Below are 19,104 nucleotides of genomic sequence, written 5' to 3' on the forward strand. Positions count from 1 at the left end.
CCTTTATGAAAGATAAGTTGACCATATGTGTGTGGGTTTACCTCTGGGCTTTCTATCCTGTTCCATTGATCTATATTTCTGTTTTTGTGCCAGTACCATACTGTCTTGATTACTGTAGCTTTGTAGTATATAGTCTGAATTCAGGGAGCCTGATTCCTCCAGCTCTGTTTCTTTTTCTCAAGATTGCTTTGGCTCTTTGGGGTCTTTTGTGTTTCCACACAAATTGTGAAATTTTTTATTTTAGTTCTGTGAAAAATGCCATTGCTAGTTTCATAGGGATGACATTGAATCTGTAGATTACTTTGGGTAGTAGAGTCATTTTCACAATTTTGACTTCTTCAGTCCAAGTACACGGTATATCTCTCCATCTGTTTTAATTTCTTTCATCAGTATCTTATAGTTTTCTGCATACAGGTCTTTTGTCTCCTTAGGTAGGTTTATTCCTAGCTATTTTATTCTTTTTGTTGCAATGGTAAATGGGAGTGTTTCCTTAATTTCTCTTTCAGATTTTTCATCATTAGTGTATAGGAATGCAAGCGATTTCTGTGCATTAATGTTGTATCCTGCTACTTTACCAAATTCATTGATTAGCTCTAGTAGTTTTCTAGTAGCATCTTTAGGATTCTCAATGTATATAGTATCATGTCATCTGTTAACTGACAGTTGTACTTCCTCTTTTCTGATTTGGATTCCTTTTATTTATTTTTCTTCTCTAATTGCTGCGGCTAAAACTTCCCAAACTATGTTGAATAGTAGTGGTGAGAGTGGGCAACCTTGTCTTGTTCCTGATCTTAGAGGAAATGGTTTCAGTTTTTGACCATTGAGAACAATGTTGGCTGTGGGTTTGTCATATATGCACTTTATTATGTTGAGGTAAATTCCCTCTATTCCCACTTTCTTTAGAGTTTTTATCATAAAAGAGTGTTGAATTTTGTCAAAAGCTTTTCCTGCATCTGCTGAGATGATCATATGGTTTTTCTGCTTCAATTTGTTAATATGGTGTATCACATTGATTGATTTGCATATATTGAAGAGTCCTTGCATTCTTGGGATAAACCCCACTTGATCATGGTGTATGATCCTTTTAATGTGCTGTTGGATTCTGTTTGCTAGTATTTTGTTGAGGATTTTTGCATCTATGTTCATCAGTGATATTGGCTTGTAGTTTTCTTTTTTTGTGACATCTTTGTCTGGTTTTGGTATCTGGATGACAGTGCCCTCATAGAATGAGTTTGGGAGTGTTCCTCCCTCTAGTATATCTTGGAAGAGTTTGAGTAGGATAGGTGTTAGCTCTTTTGTAAATGTTTGATAGAATTCACTTGTGAAGCCATCTGGTCCTGGGCTTTTGTTTGTTGGAAGATTTTGAATCACAGTTTCAATTTCAGTGTTTGTGATTGGTCTGCTTATATTTTCTATTTCTTCCTGGTTCAGTTTCGAAAGGTTGTGCTTTTCTAAGAGTTTGTCCATTACTTCCAGGTTGTCCATTTTATTGGCATAGAGTTGCTTGTAGTAATCGCTCATGATCCTTTGTATTTCTGGAGTGTAAGTTGTTACTTCTCCTTTTTCATTTCTAATTCTGCTGATTTGAGCCTTCTCCCTTTTTTTCTTGGTGAGTCTGTCTAATGGTTTATCAATTTTGTTTCTCTTCTGAAAGAACCAGCTTTTAGTTTTATTGATCTTTGCTCTCATTTCCTTTATTTCTTTTTCATTTATTTCTGATCTGATATTTATGATTTCTTTCCTTCTGCTAACTTTGGGGTTTTTTTGTTCTTCTTTCTCTGATTGCTTTAGTTGTAAGGTTAGGTTGTTTATTTGAGATGTTTCCTGTTCGTGAGGTAGGATTGTATTGCTATAAACTTCCTTCTTAGAACTGCCTTTGCTGCATCCCGTAGGTTTTCAGTCATCATGTTTTCATTATCATTTGTTTCTAGGTGTTTTGTGATTTCCTCTCTGATTTGTTCAGTGATCTCTTGGTTGTTTAATAGCGTATTGTTTAGCCTCCACGTGTTAGGAGTTTTACAGTTTTTTTCCTGTAATTGATATCTAGTCTCATAGCATATCAGAAAAGATACTTGATATTATTTCCATCTTCTTAAATTTACCAAGGCTTGATTTGTGACCCAAGATATGATCTATCATGGCGAATATTCCATGAGCACTTGAGAAGAAAGTGTATTCTGTTGCTTTTGGATGGAATGTCCTATAAATATCAATTAAATCCATCTTGTTTAATGTATCATTTAAAGCTTGTATTTTCTTATTTATTTTCATTTTGGTTGATCTGTCCATTGGTGAAAGTGGGGTGTTAAAGTCCCCTACTATGATTGTGTTACTGTCGATTTCTCCTTTTATGGCTGTTAGCAATTGCCTGTGTATTGAGGTGCTCCTATGTTGGGTGCATAAATATTTACAATTGTTATATCTTCTTCTTGGGTTGGTCCCTTGATCACTATGTAGTGTCCTTCTTTGTCTCTTGTAATAGTCTTTATTTTAAAGTCTATTTTGTCTGATACGAGAATTGCTACTGCAGCTTTCTTTTGATTTCCATTTGCATGGAATATCTTTTTCCATCCCTCTTTCAGTCTGTACGTTTCCCAAGGTCTGAAGTGGGTCTCTGTAGACAGCATATATACGGGTCTTGTTTTTATATCCACTCATCCAGTTTGTGTCTTTTGGTTGGAGCATTTAATCCATTTATATTTAAGGTAATTGTTGATATGTATGTTCCTTTTCCCATTTTCTTAATTGTTTTTGCTTTGTTATTGTAGGTCTTTTCCTTCTCTTTTGTTTCCCGCCTAGAGAAATTCCATTAACGTTTGTTGTAAAGCTGGTTTGGTGGTGCTGAATTCTCTTAGCTTTTGCTTGTCTGTAAAGGTTTTAATTTCTCTGTCGAATCTGAATGAAATCCTTGCTAGGTAGAGTAATCTTGGTTGTAGGTTTTTCCCTTTCATCACTTTAAGTATGTCCTGCTACTCCCTTCTGGCTTGCAGAGTTTCTGCTGAAACATCAGCTGTTAACCTTACGGGGATTCCCTTTTATGTTATTTGTTTTATTTTCCTTGCTGCTTTCAGTATTTTTTCTATGTATTTAATCTTTGATAGTTTGATTAATATGTGTCTTGGCATGTTTCTCCTTGGATTTCTCCTGTATGGGAGTCTCTGTGCTTCCTGGACTTGATTGACTATTTCCATTCCCATATTAGGGAAGTTTCCAACTATAATCTCTTCAAATGTTTTCTCAGTTCCTTTCTTTTTCTCTTCTTCTTCTGGGACCCCTGTAATTCGAATGTTGGTGTGTTTAATGTTGTCCCAGAGGTCTCTGAGACTGTCCTCAATGCTTTTCATTCTTTTTTCTTTATTCTGCTCTGTGGTAGTTATATCCACTATTTTGTCTTCCAGGTCACTTATCTGTTCTTCTGCCTCATTTATTCTGCTATTGATTCCTTCTAGAGAATTTTTACTTTCATTTATTGTGTTGTTCATCATTGTTTGTTTGCTCTTTAGTTCTTCTAGGTCCTTATTAAACATTTCTTATATTTTTGTGGATTTGGAAGGCTGACGATAAGTTATACTCAAATTTTCAACTGCAGGGAGGGTTGAGGCTCTTAACCCCGTGTTGTTCAGGGGTCAGCTGTACTTCTTCGTTTAATAAATCAACTGGGCGATTCTAGCATTCTGCAAAAGCTTTTTTTTTTTTTTTTTTTTTTTTTTTCTGTTTCATATGCTTTAGACAGATTTTTCCCACCTCTTTCCAGGTACTTCGGCTATGCCCCGTCTTCCTCCATTATATCGGAAACCATCATGGTTGGGGGATGATGAGGTGGATGAACAAAGAGCTTTCAAGTCAAGTGGCAAGCCTGAAGAGAAAAATCGTGAAACTGGAACATCAGGTAAAAAAAGCTCAGACTATGACATTAAGTAGGTATTTTAGGAAGAACTTATCATCAAAGCAAAAATCTGTCTACCCTTAAAAGAGATGTCTCCTATTCTTTAATACGTTAAAAATAGTTGATGAATGTTTTAATGACATTGTCATTTTAAATTAAATTTATTTATTATGAATGATTCTCTCATAAAGTATTCTAATATCTTTGTAAATCACTTTTATTTAAAATATTTTTCCTTATTTAACTTATTTATGAGGGTGTTAAAACTTGATATATAGTTAAGTAATATAATTGGACATTTTAAGTATTTTAAAATAATTTTTTAAATGTTTTAATTAGACCAAAATAGTAAATACAAACTAGTTTTGTGTGTTTTCATTAGATTCACAAACATATAATCATATTTTTAAATGAAAATTTTTTATTATGTTCAAAATGTATGAAGTTTAAAACTTCTTTAAAATCTCAGCATGCCCAATTTGTTGGGGTATGGTAACAACAAGATTAGCTGTTGAGCAGCCAGAAGGAAGAAATAATTCTGAATCACATTCTCAGATAAATAGTCAAGGAACATAATCTTTTGTTGCTGGAGGAGTTGAGTAATGAGCTAAGTGAAAAGCCAGAAAATCAAGATTTCCAGGAAATAAATGGAGGTATCAGTTGTCTGTCACATAAGGACTTGACAAGGACATCAACACTGAAGGATGAACAGCCAGTTTCTGTGATAATAGCAGATAAGGATTAGAACTGGAGGAATTAAATACAGGCACCAGGGAGCAGTATGGAAAGCCAACTTTGACTCTGAGTTAAGGATAGATTCCATCAGAAGTTCTGTCAACTTTCTACCTTTGACCATAATTCTACAAGGTAAATAAGAGGTTTTTATTAGCTGGAGAATAAGAGCACTGGTGCTTAAATATGCTCTAATTTCACCAGAGTACAAGTCTTAGAAAGCTGGCCTTATCAACTTGATCTTAAAGTGCCCCAAACTGAAAGTTGTCAACTTTGCAAATAAATTCCCATCTCAGTTTCCTTGTTTCTGTGGCCAACACGTTTTTTTCTTCATGTTCAAGCTCAGAAACTTAGTATTATTTAGCATACCCTCAAATGCAAATAATAGAAATGCCACCTGAGACTAAACAGGAAGGAATTCTACTGGCTAAAATAAATAACTGAACCTCTTCAGGATTGGTTAATGCAGCATCTCAATGGTGTCATCAGCTAGCTATTTTCTCTCGGACTTTCTGCCCTTCTATTCACAGTGGCTGCATACTGAGGGAGTTTCCCCTCGTACTCATAGGCTGCTTGCCAGTAGCAGTTGGAGTGCATGCTGCTTTGATCACATCCAGTGGGAAATAGCAAAGGTCGCTTCTAGAAGAACCCCTGGAAACTCTCCCCAAAGTTTTCAACACATTTGTCATCTCATTGGCCTCTCATGGGTTCAGGAGTAGGTCACCTGCTTATTTCTGAACCAATCCCTGGCAAGGGTTATGAGATTATCCTTAAGCCAATTGTACCCATCCTGAAGCTGAATATGGGGTTAGTTTTCCCCCTAAGGCACATGAGCTGTATCAGGGAAGAGTTAGAGATACCTGGGAATGTTGGAGTTCTTGTAGGAGGGAGGAATAGGAAATGGATTTTGGAAGGCAGTCAAGAATGTCTACTTTATATGAAATCTTTGTGTCTTCCCTTCCTTTCACCTCATCTATTATATTGCCTACTTCTGTTGCCCTTTTTTTCCATTAATCATAACTGAACTATTTCCAGTTTCAACCCTTCTGCAGTTCATTTTGTATAATAAATCTAAGCTGCCGTTTTTTTTTTTCCTTTCTTTAAGAAACTACAGTAGCTTCCTTTTGCTTGCCCAATAGGTATTATGTCAAAGTTCTCTCTAATTTTGTCCCACTTTCTTAGCCTTGCGTCCCACTACCAGTTGTTTAGTGCTCTCTCCCAGTGCATTTCCACATAAATTAGACTAATTCCTGCCTGCTCTTCTCCCACAGACATGTATACACATAAATCAGGTAATATAAAATTCTAAAGGGTATGTCTGTTTATATCTATTGCTAATATGTAACACTTTCCTTCAGTATTTTGTGTGTATGCCTTTTCATCTAAACTATAAGTTCCTTCAGGAATCACATATTATATTATCACTGTGTACTAGAGCCATCTAGGAGAAAGAGAGAGAGGGAGAGAGAGAAGGGGAGGGGGAGAGAGAGAGGAAGGAAGGGGGAGAGAGAGAGAGAGAGAGGAGAGTGAGAAAAAAAATGTGCTAATAATTGGTGGTTAACTTAGAAGAAAACACAGCAGAATTTAACTGTTGCCAAATTCTGAAAATAATTGTGATACTGAGTTTATCTGGCCATTAAAGATCCTTCCACCCTCACACACAAAAGAACTTTTGAAGTCTGAAATACATATCTTCTAGAATACAATCAATGTAATTATAATAAATGTAAATACAGTAAATGTAATTTTTGTCCTGGAGACAGAACCATGACTTATTAACAACAGCTAACACTTCAGTGGTGCTTGCTTTATCAAGACACTCTTCTTAGTGCCCTGCATATGTTTAATCATTTAATCCTTTCACAGTGATACCTAAAAGTAGTTACTGTTATCATCCCCATTTTATAAATAAGGAAACGGCGGCAAGGTTATGTGAATTTATTCACAAGGTCACCCTGCTAGCAAGTAGTTTAGCTGGGATTTGAACCCAGGTAGCCTGACTCGAGTCCATGCTCTTAACCACAAACAGCTAACATTTCAGCAGTCATTACACACACACACACACACACACACACACACACACAGTCACTCCAAAAGAATATACTTCGTATAGTATAAAGATTAAAACAAGCACTCCAAAAACAAATTGACATAAAAAATTGATCTCTCATACCTAAGTTAATGAAATGAATTTCAAACTGTGAAACATCCAGTAGTAATTTCATCCATGTGAATGAAACTAAATTCTTAAATGATTACCAGCTGTGTGGCGTGTCTCATTGAGTATCTTTTCTGCCAGATGACAAAAGCTGTCTAATAATCTTGGGATTATTTTTGAGTTAGAAGGAATTAAGTGATGCACGTCTTTTGTTAAGTAGCTTGAAGCACTCTGTCAGATTCAGCTGATTAAAAGCCTTAATGAGAGTCTCATTTGCTTTCTTATATTAGTATGAGGATGTTATTGTTTCAGATTTATCATTTGTAGTCTTTTAAAATATAGGGTGAGAGAAACAGTTTACTAATTTGAAATAATTTATGATGCCAGCATATATTGTAGAATCAAATTTGAAAATGCGTATTGAATGCTATTTCACTTGGTCATTTTGAAATTAAGGTTTTTTTTTAGTGTTTCAGATTATGAAATATAAATGATTAGTTTATTTGTGCTCTAAGCATGCTTTTTTGGTAAAAGCAAAAAGTTATTTGCTTCTTGGTTACCAATTTTTAGACTGTAAAATCTTAGTATTTATTTTGAAAGGTGAACATTCCAGAAAGGATAATAGAGAATCTACTACCTAGTAACTTTTTATGTCCCTTTCTGTGGGTCCATGTGTATCCAGAATCTCCTACCAATTTCCCTTAAAGCCCAAAGAACCCTAGAAGCAAATATTAGAGCAATCACGTTCTCCTGAAATTGTGTGAATATTTGAGTCCTATTAAAGGAGAATTTGTCCTCATTTTAGATCAGGTATGCTCTTCTACCTTCTAACTTGGTTTAAACGGTTTAAACACTTCTTAGGTTACAATTAAAGACCTTTAAGTGTTGCATACAGTTTGAAAAGGTGTGTACAACTGTGAAGAGTAGATTTTTGGCTCTTTTACACTGATTTTTAATCTAATTAAACTAAATTTGAAAACTTTTGAGTTGTAGTTCCTTTTTGGTAAAAGGAGTTTCCCAGTCTTTGTAATTTGAAGTACTTGAATATACTAGGTTGGATGGATATCTCAAGCAGAATTTGCCTTCATAATTATAGTCTTTATCATCTTGAAACAGCTTAATATTTCATTTAATTTAGTACAGAAGAATGAAGGGAACATATTTTCTGAATTATGTATGTTATCAGTTTCCCTGGAAGGTCACACAATCATAAAATACCTTAAGAATTTAAGGATATTGCTCTTCTGATTTTGATAAACATAATTAATTCTAGCATAATCAGTTATTAAATACTTTTAAATATCTAGCAATTGAGATTAATAATAAAATATTGGTATAAATAAAATATTAGTATTTTAGTATATAATTTAGTTTACTTTAGTATAAGCAAAATAGGTTTTGAATAGAAATGCATGTTAAATTCATAAATTTCAGAATGTTTCGTCAGTGTACGGAAAGAGGAAAGCTGTTTTATTTTTCTATATTAATTTAGAAGACCCCTAATAATTTTTCTAGTGGGCGTACAATTCCAAAATATACCAGGCCCACACTTGATCTGGTTTTATCATCTTCAGAGAAATGAATTCCTCTACATAATGAATTTTCCAGATGACTGAACTTTACTTTTACAACTGAAATTTTTTTCTAAGTTTAACCATTTCCTATATTTCTATTAAATGAATTACCCATGTCATTGCCTTCTTAAGCACAGAAGGCTGAATATAATTTAAATGTTTGCTTTATGACTCAGAAGCATCATTATGAACATCAGTGATTGAACTATGATACATTACAGTGATGCCTTTGGGAGACTTGAAGTATGTAAGACTGTTTGCTCCATATACTGAATGAATGGTTCTGAACTACTGTGTTTTTGAGCCGTGTGTCTGCTCTTGATTGTTTTTTGTCTTATCTCGACAACTTGACTCTTCTTAGCGCAATATGTCTGACCTTAATCCTTGCTTTTATATCCCCTCCAGATTTGCCACATGTAATCTGAGTAAATAGCCAAAAAAGGTTCTCAATGAAGGACTTTCCTGGTAGTAAAGATCACAAATATGAGGATATAGGTGTTGTTATATCTGTCTTGGGTTTTTTATTTTAGAGTTAGATTTTTGGTTTTAGTTTCTTGTTTCCCTAATTAGCTATGTTGAAGAGTTGGGGGAGGAAAAGTAAGAGAAACATTTACTTTTGTGCCTACTTTGTGCCAGACTTTTTCTGGATAACTTATCTCACTGAATCTTCACAACAATCTTATGGGTAGATATTATTTTCTCATTTAACAATGAGGAAAATGAGAATTAAGGACTGATAGAGACAGGACTTACCTGATTTCAAATCTTCTCACTACTTTCCACTAATCATATCATATATGCTGCCTTTCCACTCTGTTGTGCTGCTTGACATTGTTAGATAAGCGATTTCTGGTTAAATTAGGTGTTAACTTGTGTAAGTCTCAGGGTTTCTAGTCCTTGGAGTAAAGGCAATTTTGAAGTAGGACTAACTTAGGAAATAATAATCTTAAACATAGTTATGTGCAGTTGTTGATCTCTGCTTTTTTAATGTGTTATAATGTGAAAACATATTAAAAGTATGTCAGTATTAACTGTGAAGTTTTTTTTCACAAGGGAGGAAAATTGGAAACATACTCATTTGAATCGTGAATAACAAGTAAATGATAAATGCTATACCTCTGGGCCAGCTTTTTGTAGTTATTGCTTCATAGTTCAGCCACATCATTTTATTTGGGTATTCAGGTAGTGGTAGTAGGAAACTACTAACCCTTGTTCTCAGGGTTACTCTGTTACCTGTAAGGATGTGGAGAGCAAAATGAATGAATGAATGAATGAATGACGATAGATAGATAGGATAGGTTTGCTTATTTATTTAACATCTTTATTGGAGTATAATTGCTTCACATTGTGTTAGTTTCTGCTGTATGACAAAGTGAATCAGCTATATGTATACTTATATGCCCATATCCCCTCCCTCTTACGTGTCCCTCCCACCCCTCTAGGTGGTCACAAAGCACCAATCTGATCTCCCTGTGCTAAGTGGCTGCATCCCACTAGCTGTCTGTTTTATATTTGGTAGTGTATATATGTCCATGCCACTCTCTCACTTCGTCCCAGCTTACCCTTCCTTCTCCCCGCATCCTCAAGTCCATTCTCTTAAGTCTGCATCTTTATTCCTGTTCTGCCCCTAGGTTCTTCAGAACTTTTTTTTTTTTTAGATTCCATATATACATGTTAGCATATGGTATTTGTTTTTCTCTTTCTGACTTACTTCACTCTGTATGACAGATTCTAGGTCCATCCACCTCACTACAAATAATTTGGTTTCTTTTTATGACTGAGTAATATTCCATTCTGTATATGTGCCACATCTTCTTTATCCATTCATCTGTAGATGGACACTTAGGTTGCTCCCATGTCCTGGCTATTGTAAATAGTGCTGCAGTGACCATTGTGGTACATGACTTTTTTTGAATTATGCTTTTCTCACAGTATATTCCCAGTAGTGGGATTGCTGGGACATATGGTACTTCTATTTTTAGTATTTTAAGGAACCTCCATACTGTTCTCCATAGTGGCTGTTTCAATTTACATTCCCACCAACAGTGTAAGAGGGTTCCCTTTCCTTCACACCCTTTCCAGCATTTATTGTTTGTAGATTTTTTGATGATGCCCATTTGGAATGGTGTGAGGTGATACCGCATTGTGGTTTTGATTTGCATTTCTCTAATGATTACTGACGCTGAGCATCCTTTCATGTGTTTGTTGGCAATCTGTATATCTATCTTCTTTGGAGAAATGCCTATTTAGGTCTTCTGCCCTTTTTTTGGATTGGGTTCTTTGTTTTTTTTGATATTGAGCTGTGTGGGCTGCTTGTATATTTTGGAGATAATGCTTTGTCAGTTGCTTCATTTTCAAATATTTTCTCCCATTCTAAGGGTTGTCTTTACGTCTTGTTTACAGTCTCCTTTGCAGTGCAGAAGTTTTTAAGTTTTGTTAGGTCCCATTTGTGTGTTTTTGTTTTTATTTCCATTTCTCTAGGAGGTGGGTCAAAAAGGATCTTGCTGTGATTTATGTCATAGAGTGTCCTATGTTTTCCTCTAAGAGTTTGATAGTGTCTGGCCTTGCATGTAGGTCTTTAATGCATTTGGAGTTTATTTTTGTGTATGGTGTTAGGGAGTATTCTAATTTCATTCTTTCACATGTAGCTGTCCAGTTTTCCCAGCACCACTTATTGAAGAGGCTGTCTTTTCTCCATTGTTTATTCTTGCCTCCTTTATGAAAGATAAGTTGACCATATGTGTGTGGGTTTACCTCTGGGCTTTCTATCCTGTTCCATTGATCTATATTTCTGTTTTTGTGCCAGTACCATACTGTCTTGATTACTGTAGCTTTGTAGTATATAGTCTGAATTCAGGGAGCCTGATTCCTCCAGCTCTGTTTCTTTTTCTCAAGATTGCTTTGGCTCTTTGGGGTCTTTTGTGTTTCCACACAAATTGTGAAATTTTTTATTTTAGTTCTGTGAAAAATGCCATTGCTAGTTTCATAGGGATGACATTGAATCTGTAGATTACTTTGGGTAGTAGAGTCATTTTCACAATTTTGACTTCTTCAGTCCAAGTACACGGTATATCTCTCCATCTGTTTTAATTTCTTTCATCAGTATCTTATAGTTTTCTGCATACAGGTCTTTTGTCTCCTTAGGTAGGTTTATTCCTAGCTATTTTATTCTTTTTGTTGCAATGGTAAATGGGAGTGTTTCCTTAATTTCTCTTTCAGATTTTTCATCATTAGTGTATAGGAATGCAAGCGATTTCTGTGCATTAATGTTGTATCCTGCTACTTTACCAAATTCATTGATTAGCTCTAGTAGTTTTCTAGTAGCATCTTTAGGATTCTCAATGTATAGTATCATGTCATCTGTTAACTGACAGTTGTACTTCCTCTTTTCTGATTTGGATTCCTTTTATTTATTTTTCTTCTCTAATTGCTGTGGCTAAAACTTCCCAAACTATGTTGAATAGTAGTGGTGAGAGTGGGCAACCTTGTCTTGTTCCTGATCTTAGAGGAAATGGTTTCAGTTTTTGACCATTGAGAACAATGTTGGCTGTGGGTTTGTCATATATGCACTTTATTATGTTGAGGTAAATTCCCTCTATTCCCACTTTCTTTAGAGTTTTTATCATAAAAGAGTGTTGAATTTTGTCAAAAGCTTTTCCTGCATCTGCTGAGATGATCATATGGTTTTTCTGCTTCAGTTTGTTAATATGGTGTATCACATTGATTGATTTGCATATATTGAAGAGTCCTTGCATTCTTGGGATAAACCCCACTTGATCATGGTGTATGATCCTTTTAATGTGCTGTTGGATTCTGTTTGCTAGTATTTTGTTGAGGATTTTTGCATCTATGTTCATCAGTGATATTGGCTTGTAGTTTTCTTTTTTTGTGACATCTTTGTCTGGTTTTGGTATCTGGATGACAGTGCCCTCATAGAATGAGTTTGGGAGTGTTCCTCCCTCTAGTATATCTTGGAAGAGTTTGAGTAGGATAGGTGTTAGCTCTTTTGTAAATGTTTGATAGAATTCACTTGTGAAGCCATCTGGTCCTGGGCTTTTGTTTGTTGGAAGATTTTGAATCACAGTTTCAATTTCAGTGTTTGTGATTGGTCTGCTTATATTTTCTATTTCTTCCTGGTTCAGTTTCGAAAGGTTGTGCTTTTCTAAGAGTTTGTCCATTACTTCCAGGTTGTCCATTTTATTGGCATAGAGTTGCTTGTAGTAATCGCTCATGATCCTTTGTATTTCTGGAGTGTAAGTTGTTACTTCTCCTTTTTCATTTCTAATTCTGCTGATTTGAGCCTTCTCCCTTTTTTTCTTGGTGAGTCTGTCTAATGGTTTATCAATTTTGTTTCTCTTCTGAAAGAACCAGCTTTTAGTTTTATTGATCTTTGCTCTCATTTCCTTTATTTCTTTTTCATTTATTTCTGATCTGATATTTATGATTTCTTTCCTTCTGCTAACTTTGGGGTTTTTTTTGTTCTTCTTTCTCTGATTGCTTTAGTTGTAAGGTTAGGTTGTTTATTTGAGATGTTTCCTGTTCGTGAGGTAGGATTGTATTGCTATAAACTTCCTTCTTAGAACTGCCTTTGCTGCATCCCGTAGGTTTTCAGTCATCATGTTTTCATTATCATTTGTTTCTAGGTGTTTTGTGATTTCCTCTCTGATTTGTTCAGTGATCTCTTGGTTGTTTAATAGCGTATTGTTTAGCCTCCACGTGTTAGGAGTTTTACAGTTTTTTTCCTGTAATTGATATCTAGTCTCATAGCATATCAGAAAAGATACTTGATATTATTTCCATCTTCTTAAATTTACCAAGGCTTGATTTGTGACCCAAGATATGATCTATCATGGCGAATATTCCATGAGCACTTGAGAAGAAAGTGTATTCTGTTGCTTTTGGATGGAATGTCCTATAAATATCAATTAAATCCATCTTGTTTAATGTATCATTTAAAGCTTGTATTTTCTTATTTATTTTCATTTTGGTTGATCTGTCCATTGGTGAAAGTGGGGTGTTAAAGTCCCCTACTATGATTGTGTTACTGTCGATTTCTCCTTTTATGGCTGTTAGCAATTGCCTGTGTATTGAGGTGCTCCTATGTTGGGTGCATAAATATTTACAATTGTTATATCTTCTTCTTGGGTTGGTCCCTTGATCACTATGTAGTGTCCTTCTTTGTCTCTTGTAATAGTCTTTATTTTAAAGTCTATTTTGTCTGATACGAGAATTGCTACTGCAGCTTTCTTTTGATTTCCATTTGCATGGAATATCTTTTTCCATCCCTCTTTCAGTCTGTACGTTTCCCAAGGTCTGAAGTGGGTCTCTGTAGACAGCATATATACGGGTCTTGTTTTTATATCCACTCATCCAGTTTGTGTCTTTTGGTTGGAGCATTTAATCCATTTATATTTAAGGTAATTGTTGATATGTATGTTCCTTTTCCCATTTTCTTAATTGTTTTTGCTTTGTTATTGTAGGTCTTTTCCTTCTCTTTTGTTTCCCGCCTAGAGAAATTCCATTAACGTTTGTTGTAAAGCTGGTTTGGTGGTGCTGAATTCTCTTAGCTTTTGCTTGTCTGTAAAGGTTTTAATTTCTCTGTCGAATCTGAATGAAATCCTCGCTAGGTAGAGTAATCTTGGTTGTAGGTTTTTCCCTTTCATCACTTTAAGTATGTCCTGCTACTCCCTTCTGGCTTGCAGAGTTTCTGCTGAAACATCAGCTGTTAACCTTACGGGGATTCCCTTTTATGTTATTTGTTTTATTTTCCTTGCTGCTTTCAGTATTTTTTCTATGTATTTAATCTTTGATAGTTTGATTAATATGTGTCTTGGCATGTTTCTCCTTGGATTTCTCCTGTATGGGAGTCTCTGTGCTTCCTGGACTTGATTGACTATTTCCATTCCCATATTAGGGAAGTTTCCAACTATAATCTCTTCAAATGTTTTCTCAGTTCCTTTCTTTTTCTCTTCTTCTTCTGGGACCCCTGTAATTCGAATGTTGGTGTGTTTAATGTTGTCCCAGAGGTCTCTGAGACTGTCCTCAATGCTTTTCATTCTTTTTTCTTTATTCTGCTCTGTGGTAGTTATATCCACTATTTTGTCTTCCAGGTCACTTATCTGTTCTTCTGCCTCATTTATTCTGCTATTGATTCCTTCTAGAGAATTTTTACTTTCATTTATTGTGTTGTTCATCATTGTTTGTTTGCTCTTTAGTTCTTCTAGGTCCTTATTAAACATTTCTTATATTTTTGTGGATTTGGAAGGCTGACGATAAGTTATACTCAAATTTTCAACTGCAGGGAGGGTTGAGGCTCTTAACCCCGTGTTGTTCAGGGGTCAGCTGTACTTCTTCGTTTAATAAATCAACTGGGCGATTCTAGCATTCTGCAAAAGCTTTTTTTTTTTTTTTTTTTTTTTTTTTCTGTTTCATATGCTTTAGACAGATTTTTCCCACCTCTTTCCAGGTACTTCGGCTATGCCCCGTCTTCCTCCATTATATCGGAAACCATCATGGTTGGGGGATGATGAGGTGGATGAACAAAGAGCTTTCAAGTCAAGTGGCAAGCCTGAAGAGAAAAATCGTGAAACTGGAACATCAGGTAAAAAAAGCTCAGACTATGACATTAAGTAGGTATTTTAGGAAGAACTTATCATCAAAGCAAAAATCTGTCTACCCTTAAAAGAGATGTCTCCTATTCTTTAATACGTTAAAAATAGTTGATGAATGTTTTAATGACATTGTCATTTTAAATTAAATTTATTTATTATGAATGATTCTCTCATAAAGTATTCTAATATCTTTGTAAATCACTTTTATTTAAAATATTTTTCCTTATTTAACTTATTTATGAGGGTGTTAAAACTTGATATATAGTTAAGTAATATAATTGGACATTTTAAGTATTTTAAAATAATTTTTTAAATGTTTTAATTAGACCAAAATAGTAAATACAAACTAGTTTTGTGTGTTTTCATTAGATTCACAAACATATAATCATATTTTTAAATGAAAATTTTTTATTATGTTCAAAATGTATGAAGTTTAAAACTTCTTTAAAATCTCAGCATGCCCAATTTGTTGGGGTATGGTAACAACAAGATTAGCTGTTGAGCAGCCAGAAGGAAGAAATAATTCTGAATCACATTCTCAGATAAATAGTCAAGGAACATAATCTTTTGTTGCTGGAGGAGTTGAGTAATGAGCTAAGTGAAAAGCCAGAAAATCAAGATTTCCAGGAAATAAATGGAGGTATCAGTTGTCTGTCACATAAGGACTTGACAAGGACATCAACACTGAAGGATGAACAGCCAGTTTCTGTGATAATAGCAGATAAGGATTAGAACTGGAGGAATTAAATACAGGCACCAGGGAGCAGTATGGAAAGCCAACTTTGACTCTGAGTTAAGGATAGATTCCATCAGAAGTTCTGTCAACTTTCTACCTTTGACCATAATTCTACAAGGTAAATAAGAGGTTTTTATTAGCTGGAGAATAAGAGCACTGGTGCTTAAATATGCTCTAATTTCACCAGAGTACAAGTCTTAGAAAGCTGGCCTTATCAACTTGATCTTAAAGTGCCCCAAACTGAAAGTTGTCAACTTTGCAAATAAATTCCCATCTCAGTTTCCTTGTTTCTGTGGCCAACACGTTTTTTTCTTCATGTTCAAGCTCAGAAACTTAGTATTATTTAGCATACCCTCAAATGCAAATAATAGAAATGCCACCTGAGACTAAACAGGAAGGAATTCTACTGGCTAAAATAAATAACTGAACCTCTTCAGGATTGGTTAATGCAGCATCTCAATGGTGTCATCAGCTAGCTATTTTCTCTCGGACTTTCTGCCCTTCTATTCACAGTGGCTGCATACTGAGGGAGTTTCCCCTCGTACTCATAGGCTGCTTGCCAGTAGCAGTTGGAGTGCATGCTGCTTTGATCACATCCAGTGGGAAATAGCAAAGGTCGCTTCTAGAAGAACCCCTGGAAACTCTCCCCAAAGTTTTCAACACATTTGTCATCTCATTGGCCTCTCATGGGTTCAGGAGTAGGTCACCTGCTTATTTCTGAACCAATCCCTGGCAAGGGTTATGAGATTATCCTTAAGCCAATTGTACCCATCCTGAAGCTGAATATGGGGTTAGTTTTCCCCCTAAGGCACATGAGCTGTATCAGGGAAGAGTTAGAGATACCTGGGAATGTTGGAGTTCTTGTAGGAGGGAGGAATAGGAAATGGATTTTGGAAGGCAGTCAAGAATGTCTACTTTATATGAAATCTTTGTGTCTTCCCTTCCTTTCACCTCATCTATTATATTGCCTACTTCTGTTGCCCTTTTTTTCCATTAATCATAACTGAACTATTTCCAGTTTCAACCCTTCTGCAGTTCATTTTGTATAATAAATCTAAGCTGCCGTTTTTTTTTCCTTTCTTTAAGAAACTACAGTAGCTTCCTTTTGCTTGCCCAATAGGTATTATGTCAAAGTTCTCTCTAATTTTGTCCCACTTTCTTAGCCTTGCGTCCCACTACCAGTTGTTTAGTGCTCTCTCCCAGTGCATTTCCACATAAATTAGACTAATTCCTGCCTGCTCTTCTCCCACAGACATGTATACACATAAATCAGGTAATATAAAATTCTAAAGGGTATGTCTGTTTATATCTATTGCTAATATGTAACACTTTCCTTCAGTATTTTGTGTGTATGCCTTTTCATCTAAACTATAAGTTCCTTCAGGAATCACATATTATATTATCACTGTGTACTAGAGCCATCTAGGAGAAAGAGAGAGAGGGAGAGAGAGAAGGGGAGGGGGAGAGAGAGAGGAAGGAAGGGGGAGAGAGAGAGAGAGAGAGGAGAGTGAGAAAAAAAATGTGCTAATAATTGGTGGTTAACTTAGAAGAAAACACAGCAGAATTTAACTGTTGCCAAATTCTGAAAATAATTGTGATACTGAGTTTATCTGGCCATTAAAGATCCTTCCACCCTCACACACAAAAGAACTTTTGAAGTCTGAAATACATATCTTCTAGAATACAATCAATGTAATTATAATAAATGTAAATACAGTAAATGTAATTTTTGTCCTGGAGACAGAACCATGACTTATTAACAACAGCTAACACTTCAGTGGTGCTTGCTTTATCAAGACACTCTTCTTAGTGCCCTGCATATGTTTAATCATTTAATCCTTTCACAGTGATACCTAAAAGTAGTTACTGTTATCATCCCCATTTTATAAATAAGGAAACGGCGGCAAGGTTATGTGAATTTATTCACAAGGTCACCCTGCTAGCAAGTAGTTTAGCTGGGATTTGAACCCAGGTAGCCTGACTCGAGTCCATGCTCTTAACCACAAACAGCTAACATTTCAGCAGTCATTACACACACACACACACACACACACACACACACACAGTCACTCCAAAAGAATATACTTCGTATAGTATAAAGATTAAAACAAGCACTCCAAAAACAAATTGACATAAAAAATTGATCTCTCATACCTAAGTTAATGAAATGAATTTCAAACTGTGAAACATCCAGTAGTAATTTCATCCATGTGAATGAAACTAAATTCTTAAATGATTACCAGCTGTGTGGCGTGTCTCATTGAGTATCTTTTCTGCCAGATGACAAAAGCTGTCTAATAATCTTGGGATTATTTTTGAGTTAGAAGGAATTAAGTGATGCACGTCTTTTGTTAAGTAGCTTGAAGCACTCTGTCAGATTCAGCTGATTAAAAGCCTTAATGAGAGTCTCATTTGCTTTCTTATATTAGTATGAGGATGTTATTGTTTCAGATTTATCATTTGTAGTCTTTTAAAATATAGGGTGAGAGAAACAGTTTACTAATTTGAAATAATTTATGATGCCAGCATATATTGTAGAATCAAATTTGAAAATGCGTATTGAATGCTATTTCACTTGGTCATTTTGAAATTAAGGTTTTTTTTTAGTGTTTCAGATTATGAAATATAAATGATTAGTTTATTTGTGCTCTAAGCATGCTTTTTTGGTAAAAGCAAAAAGTTATTTGCTTCTTGGTTACCAATTTTTAGACTGTAAAATCTTAGTATTTATTTTGAAAGGTGAACATTCCAGAAAGGATAATAGAGAATCTACTACCTAGTAACTTTTTATGTCCCTTTCTGTGGGTCCATGTGTATCCAGAATCTCCTACCAATTTCCCTTAAAGCCCAAAGAACCCTAGAAGCAAATATTAGAGCAATCACGTTCTCCTGAAATTGTGTGAATATTTGAGTCCTATTAAAGGAGAATTTGTCCTCATTTTAGATCAGGTATGCTCTTCTACCTTCTAACTTGGTTTAAACGGTTTAAACACTTCTTAGGTTACAATTAAAGACCTTTAAGTGTTGCATACAGTTTGAAAAGGTGTGTACAACTGTGAAGAGTAGATTTTTGGCTCTTTTACACTGATTTTTAATCTAATTAAACTAAATTTGAAAACTTTTGAGTTGTAGTTCCTTTTTGGTAAAAGGAGTTTCCCAGTCTTTGTAATTTGAAGTACTTGAATATACTAGGTTGGATGGATATCTCAAGCAGAATTTGCCTTCATAATTATAGTCTTTATCATCTTGAAACAACTTAATATTTCATTTAATTTAGTACAGAAGAATGAAGGGAACATATTTTCTGAATTATGTATGTTATCAGTTTCCCTGGAAGGTCACACAATCATAAAATACCTTAAGAATTTAAGGATATTGCTCTTCTGATTTTGATAAACATAATTAAT

At 35.0% G+C, this 19,104-nt stretch overlaps 1 protein-coding gene across 1 annotated transcript in view; it reads left to right on the forward strand.

The window, feature by feature from the left end:
- Positions 1 to 19,104, forward strand: part of LOC132476092 (centrosomal protein of 170 kDa-like) — a 197,710-nt gene that overhangs the window by 160,621 nt on the left and 17,985 nt on the right. Inside the window, exons 18-19 of the mRNA XM_060077823.1 lie at positions 3,755 to 3,889; positions 14,817 to 14,951. Coding sequence (XP_059933806.1) covers positions 3,755 to 3,889; positions 14,817 to 14,951 — 270 coding nt within the window. The remainder of the gene's footprint in view (positions 1 to 3,754; positions 3,890 to 14,816; positions 14,952 to 19,104) is intronic.

Source organism: Mesoplodon densirostris, chromosome 2 (assembly GCF_025265405.1).
Source record: "Mesoplodon densirostris isolate mMesDen1 chromosome 2, mMesDen1 primary haplotype, whole genome shotgun sequence".
NCBI lineage: Eukaryota > Metazoa > Chordata > Mammalia > Artiodactyla > Ziphiidae > Mesoplodon > Mesoplodon densirostris.